The sequence below is a fragment of the Peromyscus maniculatus genome, chromosome 11, assembly GCF_049852395.1.
Source record: "Peromyscus maniculatus bairdii isolate BWxNUB_F1_BW_parent chromosome 11, HU_Pman_BW_mat_3.1, whole genome shotgun sequence".
Lineage (NCBI taxonomy): Eukaryota > Metazoa > Chordata > Mammalia > Rodentia > Cricetidae > Peromyscus > Peromyscus maniculatus.
In genome coordinates, this window is record NC_134862.1 from 53,293,355 (window position 1) to 53,316,754 (window position 23,400).

The following is a 23,400-nucleotide window of genomic DNA, read 5'->3' on the forward strand; positions in this document are numbered from 1 at the left end:
CCAGAGTCCAGAATGGTTATTAGGGATTTATTCATGAATTTTACAATGAAGAGGAAGGAAGCCCTTGAAATTCTTACTCCCTTTAGTGTGCGGGCATTAACTGACATTCACTGGCTGTCAGGACTGAGGACTGATGTGTGATTTCTCTAACATTTAAAGTGGTGTAGATGTGCCGTAGGCTGGGATACCATAGCAGGACAGCCTTCCTTGTTATATTGTAGATCATCAGAGACATATTAAATACGTAGGATGGAATGAAGTTTATAGTTGGGAAACCAAACTGCTAATGACTTCATGGTTACAGGGATAAAGAAAAAAAAAAAAAAAATATATATATATATATATATATATATATATATATATATATATATATACACATATATTGACAGAAGGCAAAGAGTGAGGATGAACTTTTCGAACAGTTCAGAAATGTATTTGGTCATGCTGTCAGTTGGAATGTTCTACCTTTCAGAATGGGTAACAGCTATTGGGAATTGTTTTTTGGTGGGGGGGCAGAGGTGGGAGATGAGACAACAGGGTCAGTCTGTAGCCCAGGCTGGCCTCAAACTCCCATCATTCCTCCTGCCTGTTTCCCAAGCTTGGATTAAATGCTGAGCCACCATGCCCAGCCTGGAAATGTTTAAGGGAACCCAGGGTATTAGAATTTAGACAAAAGGTCCTTGCTGTGGTTCGAATGCTCCTCATCACAGACTTCATGTGTTGGACATGCATGATTACATCATGATATGGTAAGAGGTGAAGCCTTTAAAAAGTGGTTGATCATGAGGGCAGATTGGTTAGAGCTGTATTAAAGATTTAGTTATCACAGAAGGTGGTTCTTAATAAAAGTTTGTCCCCCTTACCTCTCACACCCATGCTCTTAGCCTTCCTCTCCCTGCAGTGTCCTGCTGTAGCAAGAAATCGTCACTAGATGTCGCTGCCGGAATCTCATCTCAAGCTTCCCAGCCTATGAACTCTAACAAGTAAATCTCTTCTTCACTAATTAGTCTCTGGTATTGTTTCAGCCGTACAGATGGAGGAGAGTGCCCCTAAAGTCACCTGAATGTTATCTTACTATTTTCTAACCTGGCAGAAGTGGACTTCCAGAGTGAGGGCTTCAGCTTTCTGGTCAAGATGGCTCAGGAATCAAGGGGAGTTTTGAGGAAGACAGTGGCCTGCTGTCAGTGATCTTTCCTACATGGATTTCAAACATTTGGATACCTTGACACAGCGAGAAGTTAAGACTGTTCTTTCCTGATAGTTCACTTAAGTTGTAATGTTGGTAGGAAAAGAATGGCATATTTTTATTCCTTCATTTTGCATTATATCCTGAGAAATTTTTTATTTTTGCTGTTGTAAAACTCATGTTAGAGAGTAGAGAAAGTTTGTTATGCATGAGGAAGGTAAAAACTGTCACTGTCGCTTTTATTAATTATATTTAGGTATAAGGTCAGAGGCAGGTTACTTAGGTGCATAGCTATACTGACCAGGTGATTATCTGGTACTTGACTTTGAAGAACTTTCTTGTGGTAACCTGACTCCGACCTAGGGCCTGAATGCTAGGCCGGTACCTTACCACTGAACTATACAACTAATCCTTATGAAGAATGTTTCATTAGTTCTTCTTAGACTTGTGGAAAACAGAGCATGAGTGGTACTTGTTTTAAGATAAGCCATATCAGCAGAAGGATCAAAAACATCGACGGTAACAGGCTGTCTTATCATTTATAATTTTATTTTAAAAAGAAATAAACTCTTCCAGTGCTTACCTAGAAAGTGTTCTGAATTTTATTCTCAATGACTTAAAAACAAAACAAACAACAACAACAAAAAAGAACAAGGTTACTTCTTGGGGTCTAGCATTGCATCCAAAGGAATTAATTTGCAAACCAGGACTCTACTCATTGACAGATGCTCAGAGGTGACAGGCTCTCGCCTCACCTCACAGCAGATGAAAAGAGTCTGTAACAAGAAAGTCTTTGCTTCGGAGTCTGAGTGTAAGGTGGCTCAGTGGGCCAAAGTACTCACCAAGCAAGGCTGATGATCTGAGTTCAGCCTCTGGGACCCACAGTGGGAAGAGAAAGGGCTCCTGAAAGTTGCTCCTGACTTGCACATATGTGGGCTTGCTCTCCCATGGACAATGTGCAGTCTTATGCACGACTGCACCAAGAATAAGGAAATGCTGGATACAGCTTAGAAACACACACACACACACACACACACACACACACACACACACACACACACACACACACTGGGCGGTGGTGGAGCACACCTTTAATTCCAGTACTCGGGAGGCAGAGCCAGGTGGATCTCTGTGAGTTCGAGGCCAGCCTGGGCTACAGAGCGAGATGAGATCCAGGAAAGGCATCAAAGCTACACAGAGAAACCCTGTCTCAAAAAACCAAAAATAACACACACACACACACGACACAGCTTGTGTGTGTTGGGGGGAGGGCTGCATGTGTGTGGAGGTCAGAACAACTCTGGAGTCAGTTCTCTCCTTCCACCGTAACAGGGTCCAGGGCTAGAAGTCCAGTTATTAGGCTTGTGCAACAAGGGCCCTTTACCTACGGAGCTATTGCTCAGCCTAAAGGATACAATATTTAACTTTTTTCTTTGGGAGTTATGGTGCTTAGTGGAAAATGGCACCCAGCATGTGCAAGGTCCCTGGTTCGATCTCCAATACTAACACATGTACACATTCTTTTTGATGCGTGGCTAAGCTGGTTTTTAAAGTCGTGGCAGCTGAAGGGGAATCTATAAAAATCCTGGAGCAGGGTACATTTCCAGAGATGTAAGCAAGCACCGAAGTCAGCGGCTGCCCTGAAGATGATTACCTAGGTCAACATAGAACTTGAATTTGAACTCTCTCTGCTGCCTGCTTGGGGAAAGGAGACCAGGACAGCACCACAAGTTTACACCGGTAAAACCTAAGTGAATTTCTTTGTTTCTTTTTTTTTTTCTCTGTGTAACATTCCTGGCTGTCTTGGAACTCACTTTGTAGACCAGGCTGGCCTTGAACTCACTAAAATCCATCTGCCTTTGCCTCTCAAGTGCTGGGATTAAAGGCATGCACCACCACCGCCCGGTTTTAAGTTAATGTCTTAACTGGTACTTTATTAGAGCAAGGGAAATGTTAAATCCCTGTGACTTAGCAGGTAGACGACAACCAGTTGGAACCTTTGGTCTTTAGAATGTACTGACAAATGGAGACTGAGTCACCTGGAATGGAGTTCAATATTGAGGAGACAATATGCAAAGGCTACTCTTTTTTTTCATATTTAAAAATACATTTTAATATATATTGATAGTAACAAATCTCTCATATAAGAGAGAGATTTATTAGAGTTGCTTACAGGCTATGATCTAGGTATTCTCCCCCAAATGATAGGTCAACAATCTGGTAGTTTTTCAGTCCAAGAGACTGGATATCTCAATAGTTTCAGTCTGCTGCTAGATGGGAGTCTCAGAGGATTCCTGTAGAGTTGATGGTTTTCAGTGTGTGTTGGAATCCCAAAGAAGTAGGTTCTACTGCCATCAAAAGAATGCTTCAGCAGCAAGACAGATGAATTTGCTAGTGAGAGTGAGCAAGCAAAACGCAAAAGCTTTCCTAGTGTATGTCCTATGTCCTTTTATGTGGACTGCTTCCAGAAGGTGTGGCCCAGATTTAGGGTGGGTCTTTCTATTTAAATGATTCAATAAGAAAATCCCCACAGACATGCCCAGCTGCTTGGGCTGTAGTTGATTTCAGTTGTAGTCGACTTGACAGGCAAAGGCTACTCTTAATTACAGTGTGTGGGGTTCTTCTGTACCTCTCAGGGTTTTCTAAGTTCCTCACCCGCCTAGCCAAGACATTAGGGGGATGGGGAAACTCCAGGCTAAAATGTTGCTTTTTATTTTGAAGGTCTTGTTCTGTTGGCCAGTCTGATCTTAGACTTGTGTGATTACAGGTGTGTACCACCATACAGGCTTTTGATGTCTATAACATTGACTTCTCCCACTCTCCTTCCCATACTATATGGCTGTAAAAAGGGTAATGTGAACTTAAAGCAAAGCCCAGTTTCAAAAGGTAAAGGTGTTTGTGCCAAGCCTAAAGACCTGAGTCCGACTGGAACCCACATAAAGGTGAAGGAAAGGACTAACGCCAACCATGTGCTGTAACGTGCACTCCCCCATCCCTCACACACACTCAGACACTAACGATTGAAAACCCTTTGTACTTTGATAAAATCCAACTTCTTGATCCTGTGATGGAACTTGGTTGGAAACGAATCTGAAACTACACATACCTTATGCACATGCAGCTAGAGACAGAAGGACAATGTTAATTACAGAAAGCTAATTTTTTTATCTTTTGAATTGTAACAGATGGCTTCAGGGTTTTACATAGAAGGCATATTATAACCTTAAAATTTATGCTTCTTAAAAGATTAAAAAGACAGTTATATGATATGCATAAAATTTATTTGGTACACCTGTCAACTTCTACAATAAACCGGCGACAAACAGTTCATGTAGTGCCCACTCACTCCACACCTGAAATGACATATTTAAGCATCCTTAATCTGAAAATCCAAAACTTTAAAAAGCTTCAGAACTGGAAACTTGAAAGTGCTGACATAATGCCACATGGAAAGTTCATTAATCAGACCAGTTGACAAGTCACAGTCAAATGCAAGTCCATTAAGATAAATTTGCTTTCCTATGATATATATGAGGTTCATACAGAATATCCCAGGGATTGCATTATACATATGCAAATAATTCTGACATTTGAAAAAAAATCTTAAAATACTTGTGGCCCCAAGCCTTTCAGGTAAGAGATAATCAACTTGTATGCCATAGGTTATTTTGCAAGGTTAGAAGGAAAGTCAAGATATCCCAGTATTGGTGAAAACTTTTGTCATGAAATAAATGTAATAAATGAAGCATTCCTCTGTTTTTCATTAGAAAATAGCAACGTTACATTGTTACACATTATTTACACTGCAAACTTGGAAGACTTGACAGCATCAGTTAACCAAAGTCCTGGAAAGGCCTGTTTGCCCTCTCCAGGCTCCGCTCCTTGGAAATACGCTAGCTGTACATCAAGCTTAATATATCTTTGAGCACCAGCATGACAATTTAAAGCACTCTTTCAGTTTCATAAGATATTCCTGTTTGAAAGGCAAAGCAAACACAAAATGTGAACTCAATGACACAAGTCACTGGCCTGTTATTTTTATTGCAAAAGTCTCAATGTTTTAATACTATATTCATTTCTCTAAATGAGTTTGCTCATAGACTTGAACCAAAATATTTGCCTTTTGCCTCAAAAAAAAATTCTCTTAAAAAGCAGTTTTCTTTGGAACTATACAACTGTACTTTTCATTCAGTGTTAAATATGCAACATGGTCCTTGGAGGTCATGTTATGGTCAGGAAATCCAGCTTCTGAATAACTGGTTATACAAAACAATAAAAAACCTTAAGTAACCATAAATATACTGATGTTGCAGTCATGTATTTATCACACATCAGCACAGCCAGATTATTCTTTTCATGTTTAAAATATTAATGTACAATCAGGTTTAATACCTAACAGTTAAATTTCAATTCATTATGTAAAATTAAAAAGCTCTAGAAGACCCTGTAAGTTCTATTCTTCAGAAACATTAGAACACTATTAAGGCATTACTTAATTAGCAGACCCTAAAGAAACTAGTATGTCTGGTAAGAAGAGCTAGTCACATATTAAGGCAGTCAAAGAGTCATTTTTTTAACCACTTTAAGGCTCTTATATAACTATAATTTATTTCATGCAGACATTATTTTGGATACCTGAAAGATCCATCAGTCGGCCAATTATGAAATGAATGTAATTATAATTAAACAAATGGATAGTTTAGAGATAGATTGTAACACTCCTGCTCTAGTTCTTTTAAATACAACTTCATACATCTCATTCCTTTGGAGAATTCTTCATTATTAAGTTTGCAATAAGAAAATTATAATTCAACTTAATTACAAAGCTATTCGGCCAACCGTACCAAATATATAGTCTATTTAGAACAGTGCAACAAGAACTGTTTTCTTCTTTAATATTCATGCACTATGTTTCAAAATCTAATTCAGTCATACTGGGGTTTGAGTTTACGTTTCAACAAAGGCAAGGCAGTCACTTAGACAAAAGTTTCAATGCAACGTTTTCATTGATATAATTTACCATTTACACAAAGTAAATAGGATGTTAACCCATTACTTTTAATAATCCAAACATAAAGTGAAACCAGCAGAAATGAAGATAATTAGTTTTTCTTTTTTCAAATCCAGATTCTGCTAACTTATGAAAGGTACAGAAGTTCAAACAGTTTAAAATTAAAATTCACTTGTGTTCACAAAGTTAAGATGATTAAAGGTTGGGATAAATAAAGTAGAAAGGCAAAAATCTCTAGGATCAGAAATAGCTTTTGTGTATCTTCATTCTATTTACAAATGCTCACTGGAGATAATCACAATTCAGAAACAGAATCCTGCAGATCTTCCTTTCAATTTTTCTAATATATCTTATTTTTAGGATGGAGGAAAAAGTGTGTCATTTGTTATTTTATTCAGGCACTACACTTGGCTACATTACTAGTTTTTTATATGAAAAATATTTTAGAATTAATGTTAAAGTTCACAGTGATTTTTTTTCAAAGATGAAGACAATTACCAATTAGAAAGATACTGAATGCCAATATAAGTAATTACAAGGCTTTTCATAGTATAAGCTCAGCGTATGTGTATGTGTGCATGGACACTCACTGGAAAGACTTTGTAAATCTGGAGTCTATAAGGATAGAACTAAGAGGATGCAGGTGTCACTTTCTGAAATTGTCAATTATTAGATTGCTTATATGGTATAACACTTCTCAACGTTTATCAATAATTACAAACAGATTTTGAACAACTGATCTTATTGAATGGCCATAAAATTTCTGGAATATCTATAAAGGTATTCTCTCCCTTGATTTGGGGAATGTATCAATCCAGGTACTACTTTAGTTATTTGGAAAGATATTTTATTATTATTTTTAATTTATTTTTATTTTTTATGTGCATTTGTGTTTTGCCTGCCTGTATGTCTGTGTGATGGGATAAGATTCCCCAAACTTGGAGTTACAAACAGTTGTGAACAGCCATGTAGATGCTGGGAATTGAACCCGGGTCCTCTAATAGAACAGCCAGTGCTCTTAACTGCTGAGCCATCTCCCCATCTCTGAAAAATATGTTCTTAAATGTATATAAAATAAAAAACAATCTGCAAGAGAGTGACCCCAAACCTCAATGTGGATGACTTTCTGGTCATGCAATTTATTACCCAATTGTATAAAACTGAAAAAAACAAAAACAAAAATGTGAGAAGACTTGCAAAGGAGAAAAATGTACATGAAATAATCTTCCATGAACTAAGAGATTAGGGAGCAAGTATCAGGAAAACAAAGTCAATTCAGAGTTAATACTGGCTCATTTCACTGCAGAAACTCTCATCTTTTCTGATCCTTCCTTATGGATGTATGACATTTCTCCAAGAGGACAATGTGTACCTTAACAAAACCAAGCGAATCCAAGACTAGTTTTCTCATTTTGAGTTACCTTTACCACAAGCATACCACACAGCCACCAAATCTGTTGCAGTATCTTTTTTTCCCCCTCTCCACTTTTACACACACATGCACATGTACAAATTCCATGGCAAAATGTGGTCAGATGACAACTTGCAGGACTTGTTTCTCTTCTCCTACCATGTGGGGTCCAGGGACTGAGCACAATTCATCAGGCTTGGTGGCAAGTGTCTTTACTCACAAAGACATCTTGCCTGCCCTGGGACAATATCTTGAGGTCACAAGAAAATAACTCCAAGGACTCACAATGAGTTAGCCTTCATTTCTTGCTTAGATGTACCTTTTCTGTGCTTCTAAAGATTGTTCTTAATTGGTATATTCTCAAATTTACACTGGTATGATTTTTTTTTTTTCAAAGTCTAGAAAAGTGAGAAACAACCTGGCAATGGTGTATTATCAATTGCAGACTTGTGATTCAAATAGGTTAATATAGCAAGTGCTTGTTAGTGATAACGTGGTGTTACTTTGATTATGAGCTTTGCTTTCATTTCTTCTTGGGGTACACTTCTTTCTCTTTATCAGGGAATAGTGACACCTTGGTGTTTATAATGAAAAATGAAGTTTGAACTTGTATTGAAAAGCTTCTTTTCTGGTTTCAATTTTAGGTAGATATTAAGCTACTGGCTCTTCTATGATCTAAGAATAAGATATGCTAATTTGTAGGAGAGTAAAATTTTACCACACTTGTTAAACAGGTTGTCTGTAATGTCACAACACATGGAAGAAAACAAGAGAGTCTCCAAAGGGTGAGGCACATTCTACTCACTAGCATATTCCTAACACTCTTAGAACAGTTACTAAGTAATAGTTTCAATAAGTGGAATTTCTACTAATAAAAAACGGTGAGATGAAAAGATTACTGCTCTGTTTTATTAATAACAACGAAGTCCTGGAAATATTTACATAGTATCTAGAAAATAAAGTTTATTTTTCTTAAGATTGTTTTTTAAAGCAGTATTTTTTCATACTATTTACTTAAGAGTAACCCTGGTGGTAATTTGGAAAATAAGACTTGTTTACCACTCGAGTATATCCTATGCTTAATGAGGTTAAAAAAAAAAAAAGCCTTTCGATGGAGCTATATTACATAGCAACATAGGCTGTTAAGACATAATTGTGTTTGAGAGTTATTCCAAATTAAAAAAAAAACATACATAGTCACAATTTCCTAAAGCAATCATGCATATTATCAATTCCTAATGTCTAAATAAGGTAAAAGTTCTGCATATTTCTCCTGTCCCTCTTGCTAAAGCAATGCACTCCCATGTATGAGAAAGGAAAAGCTAGAATGGTAAGCAGAGAGGCAAACCCTTTTAGGTCGCCCCTCTCCAAAATCATCCAGCCTAATGCTGGGCATGGTGGCGCACGCCTTTAATCCCAGCACTCGGAAGGCAGAGGCATGCGGATCTCTGTGAGTTCGAGGCCAGCCTGGGCTACAGAGTGAGCTTCAGGGCAGCCAGGACTATGCAGAGAGACCCTGTCACAAACAAACAAACAAACAAACAAACAAACAAACAAACAAGCAAACCAACCAACCAACCAACCATCTAAGATTTCTTTCCACTCTGATTTGAAGATAAAATTGCTTTCAGAGAGGTCTTCCTTTGTTTTTCTTTTTTCTTTCTTAAAAAAAATTTTTTTTCTTTGAGACAGGGTCTCACTACTTAGCCCTCAGTGGCTTGGAACTTGCTATGTAGAGTAGGCTGGCCTCTAACTTACAGTTCTACCTGCCCCTGCCTCCCCAGGCCTAGGACTAAGGCTTTTGTCACCACACCTGGCTTCTGTCTTCACTCTTAACCTATTTATTAGGCCTACCTAAATGCTATTGAAGAGTCACCGCTACTCTGATTCCCTCGACGGAGTCAATATTTGCTCCTAGACATACTCTGCTTGCCTAAAAGCACTAGCTAAACAGCACAGAAGTAAAAGAAATGAGCATTTATATAATATTCCCTGTAACATTTCATAATAAGTTACATCATATTAAAACCTAGACCCTGGGTTTAAAGAAGTCAATAGCTCTCATGTAAGTAATTCTTAGGGTTTTGAACCTTAAACTCAATTTGAATACGAAACTTGAATGCATCAGGAGTAAAGATGTGAAACCACACGTGACTGTATTAAAGCCGGAACAGCATCAGAAGCGATGGTGTTGAGAGTGGGAGGTGATGCTCTCTTTGCTAATAACACTGAAGAACTGTTACTGACTTGAAGGAATAGCTACATATCAACCTCATTAATACGTCAAATCTATCCAAAGGGGACATTTTCTTCTTCTCAGAGCCTAGTTTTTTTGGGAAAGAGAAGAAAATATGTACACAAATCCTCACAATAGCAAAGACCCTTTCCTCCCCAAATAAAAAACTTCACCCCCTACACACATTAAAGGTTATGTAACCTACACTTAATAGTTTTTGACTTTTCATATAAAGTGAGAGGGCTTTATAAGCCCCTAGTAAACCTTTAATACTTAAAGAATACATAAAAAAATTAAAGTTTCAGTATAAACTACCTTAGATACCATTACAAAATCAAGAGAAAAGCTACTGGCCTTTCAATAGGCCCTTTTCAAGATAAACTCCCCAGTGAAAACACATGACTGCTCAAGAAAAGAATGTATGTTAATATGGTGAAAAAGAAGTTTAGTTTGTACAAAACATGTTTTTAAATTTCCTACATAGACTGATGGGTTGACAGTTGCCTACTCTAAAATTGCCTTTGAACTTGAAGGATCTAGCTTGCTTTATTATTTCTATGCTTTCTATATTTCTATCAAAAAAGAAATTAGACACAAGATGAATAGTGGACAAAAATATAAAATACTACAGATAAACTTAATATTAGAAAAATATAAAAATTAGTTAAAGGTATTTTAGGGGTATGGGAAAAGCTATGTTTTTACAGTTGAGATTTTAAATGTTAACTATCAGGATTATGGATGGAGGGGACTTAAGTATGTGAAACATTTTGTTTTCATTACAAATATGAAAACGGGAAAGCATTAAGTGCATGAAACACAGTTGTTGCTCAGAGGGAATCATTAAGTATGTCTCCACTTATGGCAGTAACTACAAGGATACAAAGCAAATTCCTCAGCCTACACAAACTCAACAAGTCCCTTAGGGACTTCCATCATGTTTTGACCAAATGAACAAATTCTAACAAGTACAAATAAAACACCTGAAATAAAACATCTTTTTCATTGAATAAGAAAGCTGTTGTTCGTATGATCTTAGAAAACTCTGAATTTGTAAAACTCATTCATAAGTTAGCTCTACCAAGTGTCTTTGTATTTTTTTTTTTTAAAACCCCTTGGTAGAAAGGTTTACTTTGTGAGGTTCATTTCCATCACAGTCACATGGTCTAGTGCACTTCAGAGTATTTGGACATTATCAAAACTGTCCTTTTCCAATGAAAACATTTAAGAAAACAAGCACTTCTCAAAAAGTGACGTGGGAGGCTACTTACACTTTAGGATCTCCCCCGCGTTAAGTACAAATGTGTGATTCCCCAGAGTAAAACGTGACTATTTTACAGTTTCTATCAAAAAGAGGTTGGCTATAGAGAAAGCTACAGTATCCTGAAGACTTCTCAAGAGCTAGCTGAGTACATGCACCTTTGGGCTTGACATGTTTGTCCTTCCTTCCCTCGTTTCCTGTTCTTGGCAGTCATCTCCACCATGCACACACTGACGACACTTCTCACTACTTCTTTAGCGGGAAGAGGCTGTGACTTCTCAGTGAAGTCCACTGCAGCAGTGGACCCCTCAGGCCACTCCGGTACTTAGCGTTAAATTATATCCAAGGTGAAATTTCGAATTACATCCAGAGCTGAAGTATCAAAGCCGCACATATCCAACATGCCTCTATCATCAGGGTCTGCGATGGTAAAGCCATTTGATGTCATCCCACAAACAATCAATTTAGCAGGAATATCCATTTTCTGTATGAAAAATATACCGGAAAGTAAATACATATATAAGTATATGCAAGAAAAACAAACAAAAAATCCTTAAAAATTAAGACCTTTTTTTGTTGTGCTGGCCTAGAACTCATAACCCTGGTTCACCGTACCAAATGCTGGGATTACAGGTGTGTACCAAGTCTAGCTTACAGTTTTGATATACACAATACATCTTGCCTTCCAGAACTATAATTGTGCCCTCATTCTCTCCCTGACTCTCTGCTCTACCTCCCATCTCTGTTTCTCTTTCTTCTTCCTACCTATTCTTTGTGCTATGGATCAAATCAGGACCTCGAGTATACTAGATAAGAAGTCTACCATTGACCTACTGAGCTATAATCCCAGTCTCTCTAGATGTAGCTAAAATCACATAACTAAATATTAAGGAAGAAACAATCAATGAAGGTTCATTTTGTCAGTCACTATATTTAATAACTTATGAAAAAATATATTGAATGATTTTGTTTGATAAAACTTTCCTTGAGACAGGATTTCACATAGCCCAGGCTGGCCCCAAACTTGGTATATAGCCGAGGATGACCCGAACTTCTGATTCTAGTGCCTCTCCTTCCAAATGCTAAGACTGTAGGTATATAGCACCACGCCTGGTTTTATGCAGTGCTGGAGACTGAGCCTAGGGCCTCACGTATGGTAGACAACTACTATACCAACAGAAATACATCCCCAGCCCTTCTCTCTCTTTCTTTTCTTTCTTGTGACAAGATCTCACTATAAGTGTAGCCCAGGCTAGTCTTGAACTCCTGTCTCAGACTCTTTTGTTTAAAGACTTTATTTTTAATATGCTGTGTGTGATGCAGGTGACTGCAGAGGCTAGATGCATCAGATCTCCTGGAGCTGGCGTTATTGGCAGTTGTGAACCATCCAACATAGGTGCTGGGCAATGAACTCAGGTCCTTTGCAAGTGCAGAGTGTGATCTTAGCTCCTGAGCCATCTCTCTAGTCCCCTGCCTCCACACCTTGAGTATTAAGATTACATGCTAAGCCACCACGCCCAGTTCTAATGACCAATTTGTTTTTGAGACAGGGTATAATAACTGTTGTATCAACCTTACAAAGTACGTACCATTACCTACTATGACATTTGTCAGTGAACTAATTTGTTCAGATCCACAATTTGCAGAAGAGTCTTAGGACCAATATCCATGTTGTGGAATATTAGTTGAAGATGTGTTGCATTTGTTTATGCTGTGGAACATCTGTTTAATGATGCAAAGATGTGTTGCATTCTTTTATGTTGCATTTGTTTAACTCTGTGAAGCTGTGTTACTTTGCCTGTCTCAAACACCTGACTGGTCTAATAAAGAGTTGAATGGCCAATAGCTAGGCAGGAGAGAAATAGGCAGGGCTGGCAGGTAGAGAAAATAAATAGGAGAAGAGATCTGGGAAGAGAAGATCAGGGAGCAGAAGGAGAGGAGGACTCCAGGCACCAGCCACCGAGCTACATGGCAAGCCATGGAGTAAGAAGTAAACAGACGTAGATGGTTTATAGAAAGGTAAAAGGCCAGAGGCAAAAGATAGGTTAATTTGGCTAGAAATAAGCCAAGCTAAGGCCAGGCATTCATAAGAAAGAATAAGCCTCTGTCTGATTATTGGGGAGGTGGCAGGGGGTGGGGGTGGGGGTTGCGGGGGGGGGGGGGGGGGGGAGTGGTGTAAAAGTAAAACAACCAACAACATATCCAGACTGTTTTTAGTCCAAATACTATTTCCTCCTTTATGGAACTCAAAAGTAAGGCATTCATGAGAAACCTGAACCCTACCCAGAGTTGGACTCAGTAGATGTCTGTCTGATAGGGTCTGCGATTTACATTTCTAATGTGAACACCAAATGATGCTACAGCTGGTAGAAAACTTACGTTGTGAGAACCACTGTTCTTCATAGCAAGTTCTGCTTATCCTTCTAGTCATGTGATCCACGTGTTCACACTCAACAGCCTAGCAACCAGTGTCTACCATAATGGACAGAACAGTAACAGACCACTTCTGTCCAGGAGAAGGATCAAAACAGATCTTTCCCTAAGTTTAGAAGACAGACTGAAAAACGTGCTGTGACTTTATGTAGGCCTTTAGTTCTCACAAGTAATGATTTCATTTTTCAAAGAATGCACTGTAACATGAAAAATATTAGCTGAGGTCAAATACTATTTGGTCATTATCAAAAGCTGCTGCCAAATGATATTCTTATTAATTTAGCACTGGAACTGGGTGATGTAGGTGTTGTCCTGACCTTTTTATTTCAAGTACTGCTGAGCCCACCTGACACTGGGTTTCTACACATGAAATGAAGAGAAGATACTCAAAGGGAACGGAGTATTGTGTGGTGTGAAGCAGGTTTGTGTTTTACCTGTCGGTACTCCCTCAGGGCAACAGCAGGATGCACCTGTCCGGCAAAGGTCTCATTATCGGTGAATACAATGAAGACATCGGCAGCTGTGTTTGTCTTCTGGGCCCAGATCATTGGAAGAGAGCAATCGGTGCTACCAGCTGGGACCTAGCGCAGAAAAAAAAAAAAAAAAAAAAAGTAGCATTGTCCAGCAGATGTCTGAAATGAATACACAAAAGCCCTACTTTTTAGAGCACCATTTTATGTAAAACCAGTATCAGGCTTCGCCATGCCTGCACATATATATTTTCTATTGTGCTTGCTATGAGAAGTTAGAACAATTCCTTCCTACAGATATTATGCAAGCCCCAAGTAAAAAAGTTACAGGACATGTTAATAAAACAGTGTCTTACTTTATTCATAGCCGTTAAAACCTGCTGTAAGGTCATGTCTGTAGTCACAGGAAACGGTACCATATCACATGCAAAAGCAACCACTGAAGACTCTTTTTCTGTTCGTGTGACCACCTGTAAAATGCAATGGTAACAATTTTCATCATACTGAAATAATTAGTCTCTTAAAGGCTTTTCAAACTTTATCTCTGAAAGGAATACTATGGTGCTTATTATCCCGAAACTTGTTTTTGTGTTTCAGAAACCAGAGTCACAGCACTGTTCACGGCTGGTGAGATGGCTCAGTGGGCAAAGGTACTGGCCAAGAACTCAGTCCCTGGAATCCACAGGGTGGAAGGACAGAATGACTCCTATTAAGTTATCCTCTGAGGGTCTGCCTCCCCAAGAGCCAATGCAATCAATGAAGGAAAACAAATAAAAAGCATGACTCAAAAAATCTCTGAGCAACTGGTATTTACAGCACCCTCTGAGTTGAATAAACAAACACATGCTTCTCATTTTACTAAATTAGGAATAAAGGCACAGAAGAGAAGGCTTCCTTGCTACGTGGTAATGGAAGCATGGTTGAGAACTGAACCTCCCTAATTCCCATCACCAGCTTCTTGAGCTTTTAAACATTTCTTTCTTTCTCCACCCTCGCTCCCTCCACCCCTACTCCAGCCCCCAAAATAGGGTTTCTCTATGTAGCCTTGGCTGTTCTGGAACTAGCTAGTCTTGAACTCACAGAGATCCGCCTGCCTCTGCCTCCCAAATGCTGGGATTAAAGGCGTGCGCCACCACTGCCCCGCTAAGCATATTTTTTTCTAACCACCTTTCTACTCATCATCTATTTTTGCAAATACTAGTAACATTCAATCTTGCTACAGAATCTGGCAGCTCAATTCTGACTGTTCCTTCCTTACACGTGCATTTTCAATATAACTAAAACTTTGCGTTATAAACTTATCTTTAGATATAAAATGGTAAATGTTAAGTGAAATGACAAAATAAGTGAAAAACTAATTCTTATTTGTTTTGTTTTTGTTTTATTTTATGTGCACCGGTGTTTTGTCTGAATGTATGTCTGTTGTGAGGGTGTCTGGATGCCTGTAGTTATAGTTGTGAGCTGCTACGTGGGTGCTGGGAATTGAACCTGGATTCTTTGAAAGAGCAGCCAATGCTCTTAACTGCTGAGCCATCTCTTCCCCCTTTACAGCTTTATTTAAACACATTTTAGGGATCTCACCATGCACATTGCTGCAGCAACAGTACTAGCATTGAGTATACTACCCAGAACTCTCTGGTTCATAGACGCACTGACATCAACAGCTAGCAAGAAACGCTTCCCAGTCGGCTCGACCGTCTAAAAAGAAAACAAGATGGTCATGAAAAAGTCAGGGGCTGTAAGTAGATTAAGCTACCAAAAAAAAGAAAAAAAAAAAACAAACCCAAATCTTATTTCTTTATCTTTCATTCAAAAGGCTCTGGTTTTTTGATATGTAAGTTAAGTGACTATTATTTTTAAAATTCTGTTATTAATTGGTAAAATGAAGAAAACAATGTAATCTGTTTAATTTTACTTAAAGAAGCTAAGGTCCTAGGTTTTTTTTTTTAAGGTCCTAGTTTTTAAAACTTTTCTTAATGAAGTAAAATGGGAACTTCTAAGGTTTATTTATTTATTTATACTGTAGTAAACGATAAATAACAATGTTTACCATTTAGCCATTTTTAAAAGTATAGTTTGACAGCATTAAGTAGCTATTTACAGCCTGTAAGCACTGACTCTATTTCTAGATGCTCTCATTATCACAATCCAATTAGGCAGCACCCTTAAGCTTCTGCATTCACCTTGAGCAGCCTTGCACCTTCTGGGTGTTTTCTGGCTCTACAGTGTGTGCTTCACAATGCAGTCACAGAACATACCCGGGTACCTTTTGGCTCCTTGAGTAATCTGGGATGGTCACTAGTGTACAAGTACAAGGTCAAGTACCTCCTTTTGGTCTTCTGGGGCACACAGAGGCTGAATTCTTGATGGTATTGGAGATCCTTCCTTCCTTCCTTTCTCTCTTTCTTTTTCCTTCCTTCCTTCCTTCCTTCCTTCCTTCCTTCCTTCCTTCCTTCCTTCCTTCCTTCCTTTCTCTCTCTCTTTTTCTTTCTTTCCTTTCTTCCTTTCTTTCCTTTTTGAGACACGGTCTTTCCATATAGCTTTGGTTGTCTTGGAACTTGCTATGTAGACCAAGCTGGCCCTTAACTCAGAGGTCTGTCTGACTCTGCCTCTCCAAAGCTGGAAAAGGCATCCACTCCCGGCAGTTTGGTGGTTTTACTTTACTTTTTATGTTTGTTTTCGATGTTTCTTTTTCAGACAGACAGGATGTTGTTATGGAGCCTGACTGGCTTCACCCTTACTATGCAGCCCAAGCTGGACTCTGAACTCACAGTGAGCCCCCTGCCGTAGTCCCACCATGCCCAATGCAGTAGGGGTTTACAGACATGCACAGTATGCTGAGCACTGAATGTTTAACATTTGATCCTCATTTTCACTGGCTGCAACATTTTAGATTGTCACTGATGGACAATAAAAAAGGGTTCCAATTTTTCCACATCCCAATACCTGTTCCTTTTCTGCTAACAGCTATTCAATTAGGTACAAAGTGGCATCTCATTGTGCTTTTGATCTGGGTAACCATATTGAGCATCTTTTATGTACTTATTGGCCAATTATATAATTCTGAAAAACTATATATTCACGCACTTTGCCTATTTTAAAATGACTTGTACTATTGAACTGCAGGGCTTATCAATACTAAACCCCTTTCAGATACACAATCCGCAAATATTTTCTCCCATTATGCAATTCTTTTCCCGCTTTCTTCATAACACTCTATGAGGCACACAACTTTCTTTCCTTTTTTTTTCCTGACACAGGGTTCTTCTGTGTAACCCTGGCTATACTGGAACTCACTTTGTAGACCAGGTTGGCCTCGAACTCAGAGATCTGCCTGCCTCTTCCTACCAAGTGCTAGCGATTAAAGGCGTGTGCCACCACTGCCTGGCTACAAATTTCGCAGTTCAGTTTATTTAGTTGTTATCACCTGTGCTTTACTATTCTTTTTAGTTTTCATTTTTAGCTCCTAAATTTAGGCCACTGATCTCTTTTGAAATATTTTTTGAATATGCTGTAAGATACTGATCCATTTTGCTCCTTCGGTACGTAAATGTGCAGTTTTTACAGGAACGTTTTTGAAAACTGTCCTTTCTGAATAAACTAACTCTGAAGTGCTTAAACAACAACTGTCCAAATGTGTCTGTTCCAGACTCTTGTTTTATTCCTTTGTCTTTCTGTCTGTCCTTTCAAGAGTAGCACAGTGCTCTGGTTACTGCTGCATTGTAATCGAGCTGTGAAATCCAGACGTATGGATCCCGCAAATTTGCTCTTCAAGACCGTTCTGGTTACTCGGAGTCAGAATTTTATGTGGGTTTTTAATTTCCTGCAAACATGCCACTGGGACTTTGAAATCTGCAGGTTGCTGTGGGCTGCCCTGTTCTCTTCACGCTCTTCTACTGTGCGAGCATGACGTCTTTCCATTAGCCCTTACTCTTTCGGTGACACTTTATAGTTTACAGTGTGTAACTCGTGCACATCTTCTATTTATTCCTGTCTTCCTTCTACTGCTCTTTTAAACTGTCTCAGGTAACCCAGGGTGGCCTAAACTTGCTGTGTTGTGGAAGGTGGCTCTAACCTTCTGACTGCTACTTCCATTACCCAAGTGTTAGGATTACAGATCCATACCACCACGCCTGGCTCATTTAATGCGTGCGTGCGTGTGTGCGTGCGTGCGTGCGTGCGTGCGTGTGTGTGTGTAAGGCATTGCTTTATAACCCATAAGTCTGTTGAATTCACTTAACTCTAACATGGTTTATTGTGAATTCCTTGGGGTTTTCTACATAGAATACTGAACATGCTTCGTGAGGCTTTTTTTCTTATAAAATTACCACAACTTTCTGTACTATGTGGCGCTGAAGTGGGAAAAGTAGCCACCCTTACTCTGGATCCTAAGGAAAAAGCTTTTGATGTTTTATTTGAGTATGATGAGATCTAAGAATTTTTTTAATATAAGCTTGATGATGGTGAGGAAGTCACCTTCCATTTTATTAAGTGATTTCTTGATTTTTATTTTGGATGTTACTGTTAGATTTAGATTTTGTCAAATGGTTTTTCTGTATCAAATGACACGATCATGTGAGTCAGGGATAAATGTCACCTGGTGATTATGCTTAACCCTCTTAATCTGCTACTCAATCTGGATGTTAGGTTCTGTGGTATATGCAGAAAATTTTGAAATAAAAAATATTTTAACTTATAGCTCTGATTTCCATTTTGAAAGCCTGATTACCAGATTGATGAGACTTGGCTCCCAATTAGCAATGGAATTAAAAAACAGTGCTAAGTTGAAGGAACCCACGGAAATGCAAATTCTCAAATTCAGTAATTTATCAATATGACTTTAAAAAGTATTAAAATGCTACTGCTCAGAGTAACAAGAATTACTGATAAACTTACATCAATTTTGCAGCCACCTTCATACCAATTAAGAAAAACTCACGCATATAACTTTAAACTGGCTAAACTATTAATATTACCATTGAAATGTATTTTTACAAAATATATTAATCCTTCAGTCTTTTTTAAATAAACAAAATAAAACTATTACCTTAAATGTTTTATAAAATGCAGCATCTAATGCTTGCAAAATTTCTTTATCTGGAGTCCACTTCAGTTTTCCTCTGAGCCCATGGCCTGTTCTGTAGGTTTCTAACGCAATTAAAACATGAAATGGATGTATACGAGCCTAGAAACAAGACAGACAGGAGGTAGTTGCCAACTTCAAGCAAGAATAACAATTATGAGTCTTCAGAGTTTTATATTACTAGAGGTAATAAAGACACTTAATAAAGAAAAAACAAATATTTAACTTAGATTTAAGAATTAAATGCAACTTGTCATGAGAGAAGTCTTAGTTCTCCTGAGAGCCAACTTCTTTAGCTAACCAAGTCATGGGCCACACATACCTTTTTGAGCAGTTTTTCATTGCACAGTTTTTCACACACCAGAGAGACTTCAGAGTTTCCTGGTTCAAGCACTGAATTAGCAGTCATCTTTCCCAGATTCCTCAGCAGTGCAGTCAGCGGCATTTCTTGTAACAAAGCCTTCCATACCTACAGGGAAGAAAGGAACCATAGAAGGTGAATAGCACAGCTAGAAATGTAAAGAATTGAGGGGAACTGAGTCAGTGTTACATAGCTAAATCAACCATTTTAGCAATATATTCTGTAAAACGTTAACTTAGGGTTTCAAGTACTTCCAGAATGCAAATCAACTGATCAAAGGCTTATCCAATAAGAAACTGAAAGTTTTGTGGAGAAAATATAGAGCTCTTTAAATTTTCAAGGTAGCTTTTTGTTTGTTTCTTTCTTTTTTGTCTTTTGAGACAGGGTTTCTCTGTGTAACAGCTCTGGCTGTGCTGGAATTTGCTTTGTAGACCAGGCTGGCCTCAAACTCACAGAGATCTACCTACCTCTACCTCCCCAGTGCTGGGATTAAAGACCGCCCAGAAATGTTGAATATTTTTAAATAAATATCACTTTAAAGTTATGTTTGGATTCTCTCTGTCTCTCTGTCTCTGTCTCACTGTGTGTGTGTGTGTGTGTGTGTGTGTGTGTGTGTGTGTGTGTGTGTGTCTGTGAAAAGGCCTGATGTTGATACTGGGAATCCTCCTTACTAGCTTCTCACTTTTCTTTTTGAGGCAGGGTCTCTCCGTCAAACCTAGAGCTCCTTGATAAACGATGAAGCTAGTCTTGCTAGTTCCTTGCAAGCAAGGATCCCATCTCTGGGTTCTCAGCTGGCATATGAACTCTGGTTGGACCTCTTGCTTGTCCATCAAGTGCTGTAAACACTGAGTCATCTTCCTAGCCCCTTCTCTTGTATTGGAGGGGCTGGGGACTGAAACCAGGGTCTGGAGTGTGAGACTTCTCTTTTCAAAGGAACTTACTCACCTCTTTAGACTTCAAGTGATTTGTGAGCAGATGTTCCCTGACTAACTGGTGTTCTTCAATTAGATGAATGACTTCCAGCTCATCTTTTGTACGCTTCACTTTCTCCACAGCCTCCAGATACTTTAACAGTTTTTCAGTCTCCACAGAAAGTGCTTTTTCTTTATATAGTTCATGGACCTCTTTCCAGCCCTTTGTAATATATTTGGTCACAACAGCAAGTCCTTTAACAAGATGAAGAATTGAAAAGGCAAGTAGGATTAGTGAAAATAGAATGGACACGATCAGCTTAACTAAAGACAGGAGCTGACTCCCTCAAGTGGGGTGTTATGTTCTGCCACATAAGCACATTTAAGCAAATGAAGTGAGTTTTATGTTTTGTTTTTAAACACACCATTATTGTCTAAATATGTGGTGGTGGGAGAACCTGCCTATAGTTTAAGCTAACTGTACTACAGAGGTACTTTTGAGATACTGAAATTATAAACTTTGTAGGCAGTGTCTACTTCATGTCCATAACCTTATTCAGAGTACAGATCTATTCCAATGGTTTTCATACTGATCTGTCCTATGCTTCTGAATAAATGTGGATTTATGAACAGTAGTGAATAACTGGAAACAGGAAATTAAATTGTTTAACAACAGAAATTATTACAAGCCCAATATTTTAAAAAAGGAAAAAAACTTGTACATTTTTTTACAGTTTTTTTTTTTTTTTTTAACAGTAAAAAGAGATTTGGAGTGAGAAAAATCTATGTGGTAGCCTATAATTTGCTTCTGGTAATATCTTTGGCTGAAAACACTTCTTGCCTTTGAAGAGACTGAATTTTGTCAGACCTTGAAACCAATTGAATATGCCTTGAGATCATTTAAAACTATGTGCTCAACCTGCTGTTGTGGAATATTAATTTGTGTTACATTTGTTTATTCTGTGGATATTTGTTTAATGATGCAAAGATGTATTGCATTCTTTTTTTCTTTTTGTATTGCATTCTTTTATGTTGCATGTTTAACTCTGTGAAGCTGTGTTACTTTGCCTAACTAAAACACCTGATTGGTCTAACAGAGAGCTGAATGGCCAATAGCTTGGCAGAAAAGGATAGGCGGGGCTGGCAGGCAGAAAGAATAAATGGGAGGAGAAATCTGAGGATGAAAGATTGAGGAGCAAGAAAAGAAGGGGCCAGCCACCCAGCCAGACACGGAATAAGAAGTAAAGAAAAGTCTATCTTTAAGGCATGGTGGTCTGATAAGATATAGGAGGTTATTCCAATTATTTTGTATCTGTTGATATTTGTTTTGTGACCAAGCATGTGGTTGATTTTTGAGACGGTTCCATGGGGTGCTGAGAAGAAGGTATATTCTTTTGTGTTAGGATGGAGTGTTCTGTAGATATCTATTAAGTCCATTTGAGTCATAACATCTATTAGGTCCTTTATTTCTTTGTTACGTTTCAGTCTGGCAGATCTGTCTTTTGGTGAGAGTGGTGTGTTGAAATCTCCCACTACTAATGTGTGTGGTTTAGGACTTCTGTTGGTCTTTTCTGTGTCGAACACACAGATTGCAAGCCCAGCGCCACTTTGAGATCTTTGGCAACAGTTAACTCTGCAGCTTACACATGATTGAGCCTGTATGATAATGAGTATTCAGAGACAGGCAATGCCTGGGGGGGGGGGAACCGCTCACCAATCTAAGACAGAGCGCCTGTGTGGTCTGGGCAGGTGTCTCCATGACGGGTAAGGTGACCTGCTGACGTCCCACACAACCTAAGTCAGAAGCTTAGTAAAAGGGGGACCTGTAGGGTCCTGGCCCCTGTTTTGGGTAACTGTTGCCTTGCTTGCTGACCTTGACCTTGATATCCTCCCTATTCTAATTCCCTGCTAGGTTCCACCCTCCTAAATGCTTAAGGGAAGTTCCTTGTCTATGTATCCTGCATAATGGGCGTTAACAGTTTAGACGCAAAAAAACAACTGTAGCGAACTTCTGCTTTCTGGGGTTCTCCCATTGTGCTGTAAGCCTGTATTTAAGACCTTCTCCCTCCTTCAATAAATGGCATTTGGCAAAATAAATAAATAAATAAATAAATAAATAAATAAATAAATAAATAAAAGAAAAAAGAAAGAAGTAAAGAAAAGATACACAGAAATAGAGAAAGGTAAAAGCCCAGAGGCAAAAGGTAGATGGGATAATTTAAGTTAAGAAAAGCTGGTTAGAAACAAGCCAAGCTAAGGCAGGGCATTTATAAGAAAGAATATGTCTCCGTGTGTATTTATTTGAGAGCTGGGTGGAGGGCCCACAAAAAGAGTTAAAACAAACAAACAAACAAACAAACAAAACAAAACTACAACCCATTATCCTACTGTGTACTTAGCTGTTTTAAGTTCAACCTGCCTTAAGAGAACAATGCAACCAACTTTACTATGCCTTGGATTTCCCATGTAATCAGCTTTTACAACTTAAGCAAATCTTAAAGTATGTACTCTTCCATGCCCCTGACTCAGACTAATGTATTTGTGTATGTGTGTGTGTGTGTGTGTGTGTGTGTGTGTGTGTGTGAGAGAGAGATATGGGGTAATTACATAAGTTAAAAGCAACTTAAAACAACAAATATCTCAAAATATTGGAAGCAATGTATGGATATAGGTTGATAACATCCATGCTGGTTTTAAGAGCTATTTTGGTCTAAACTACTCCAACAGGAAGTATCTTTTTTCATTCCTTAATGCACATTTCTGATAAACTGTCATCTTTTTACCTCTTAATCTCCAAATCTGTAAAGGGTAGAGATTAACAAATTCAGGTGAAAATACAGAAACAGGTCATGGTGATCTAAAACCTGTCAGGACTTTGGTGGCCAGAGAGCATCAACTGACATGCACTGGTTTAGTGCTGTCTCCCCCGCAGCCCCCACCTAGAAAAAAGGGACTTTCAAGAAGTCTTGAGTCTCTGTGCATAGGCCTCTAATTTTAGCTCCTTAGAGGCTGAGGCAGGAGGATCTTGAGTTCAAGG

General features: G+C 38.6%; 1 protein-coding gene across 1 annotated transcript in view; it reads right to left on the bottom strand.

The window, feature by feature from the left end:
* Positions 1–4,445: 4,445 nt before the first annotated feature.
* Positions 4,446–23,400, bottom strand: part of Ro60 (Ro60, Y RNA binding protein) — a 28,901-nt gene continuing 9,946 nt past the window's right edge. The window contains exons 3-9 of the mRNA XM_006975353.4: positions 20,398–20,618; positions 19,414–19,560; positions 19,056–19,193; positions 15,590–15,706; positions 14,365–14,478; positions 13,973–14,119; positions 4,446–11,589 (exon numbers count right to left, since the gene is read on the bottom strand). Of these exons, the coding sequence (XP_006975415.1) occupies positions 11,437–11,589; positions 13,973–14,119; positions 14,365–14,478; positions 15,590–15,706; positions 19,056–19,193; positions 19,414–19,560; positions 20,398–20,618 (1,037 nt within the window). The 3' untranslated portion in view covers positions 4,446–11,436. The remainder of the gene's footprint in view (positions 11,590–13,972; positions 14,120–14,364; positions 14,479–15,589; positions 15,707–19,055; positions 19,194–19,413; positions 19,561–20,397; positions 20,619–23,400) is intronic.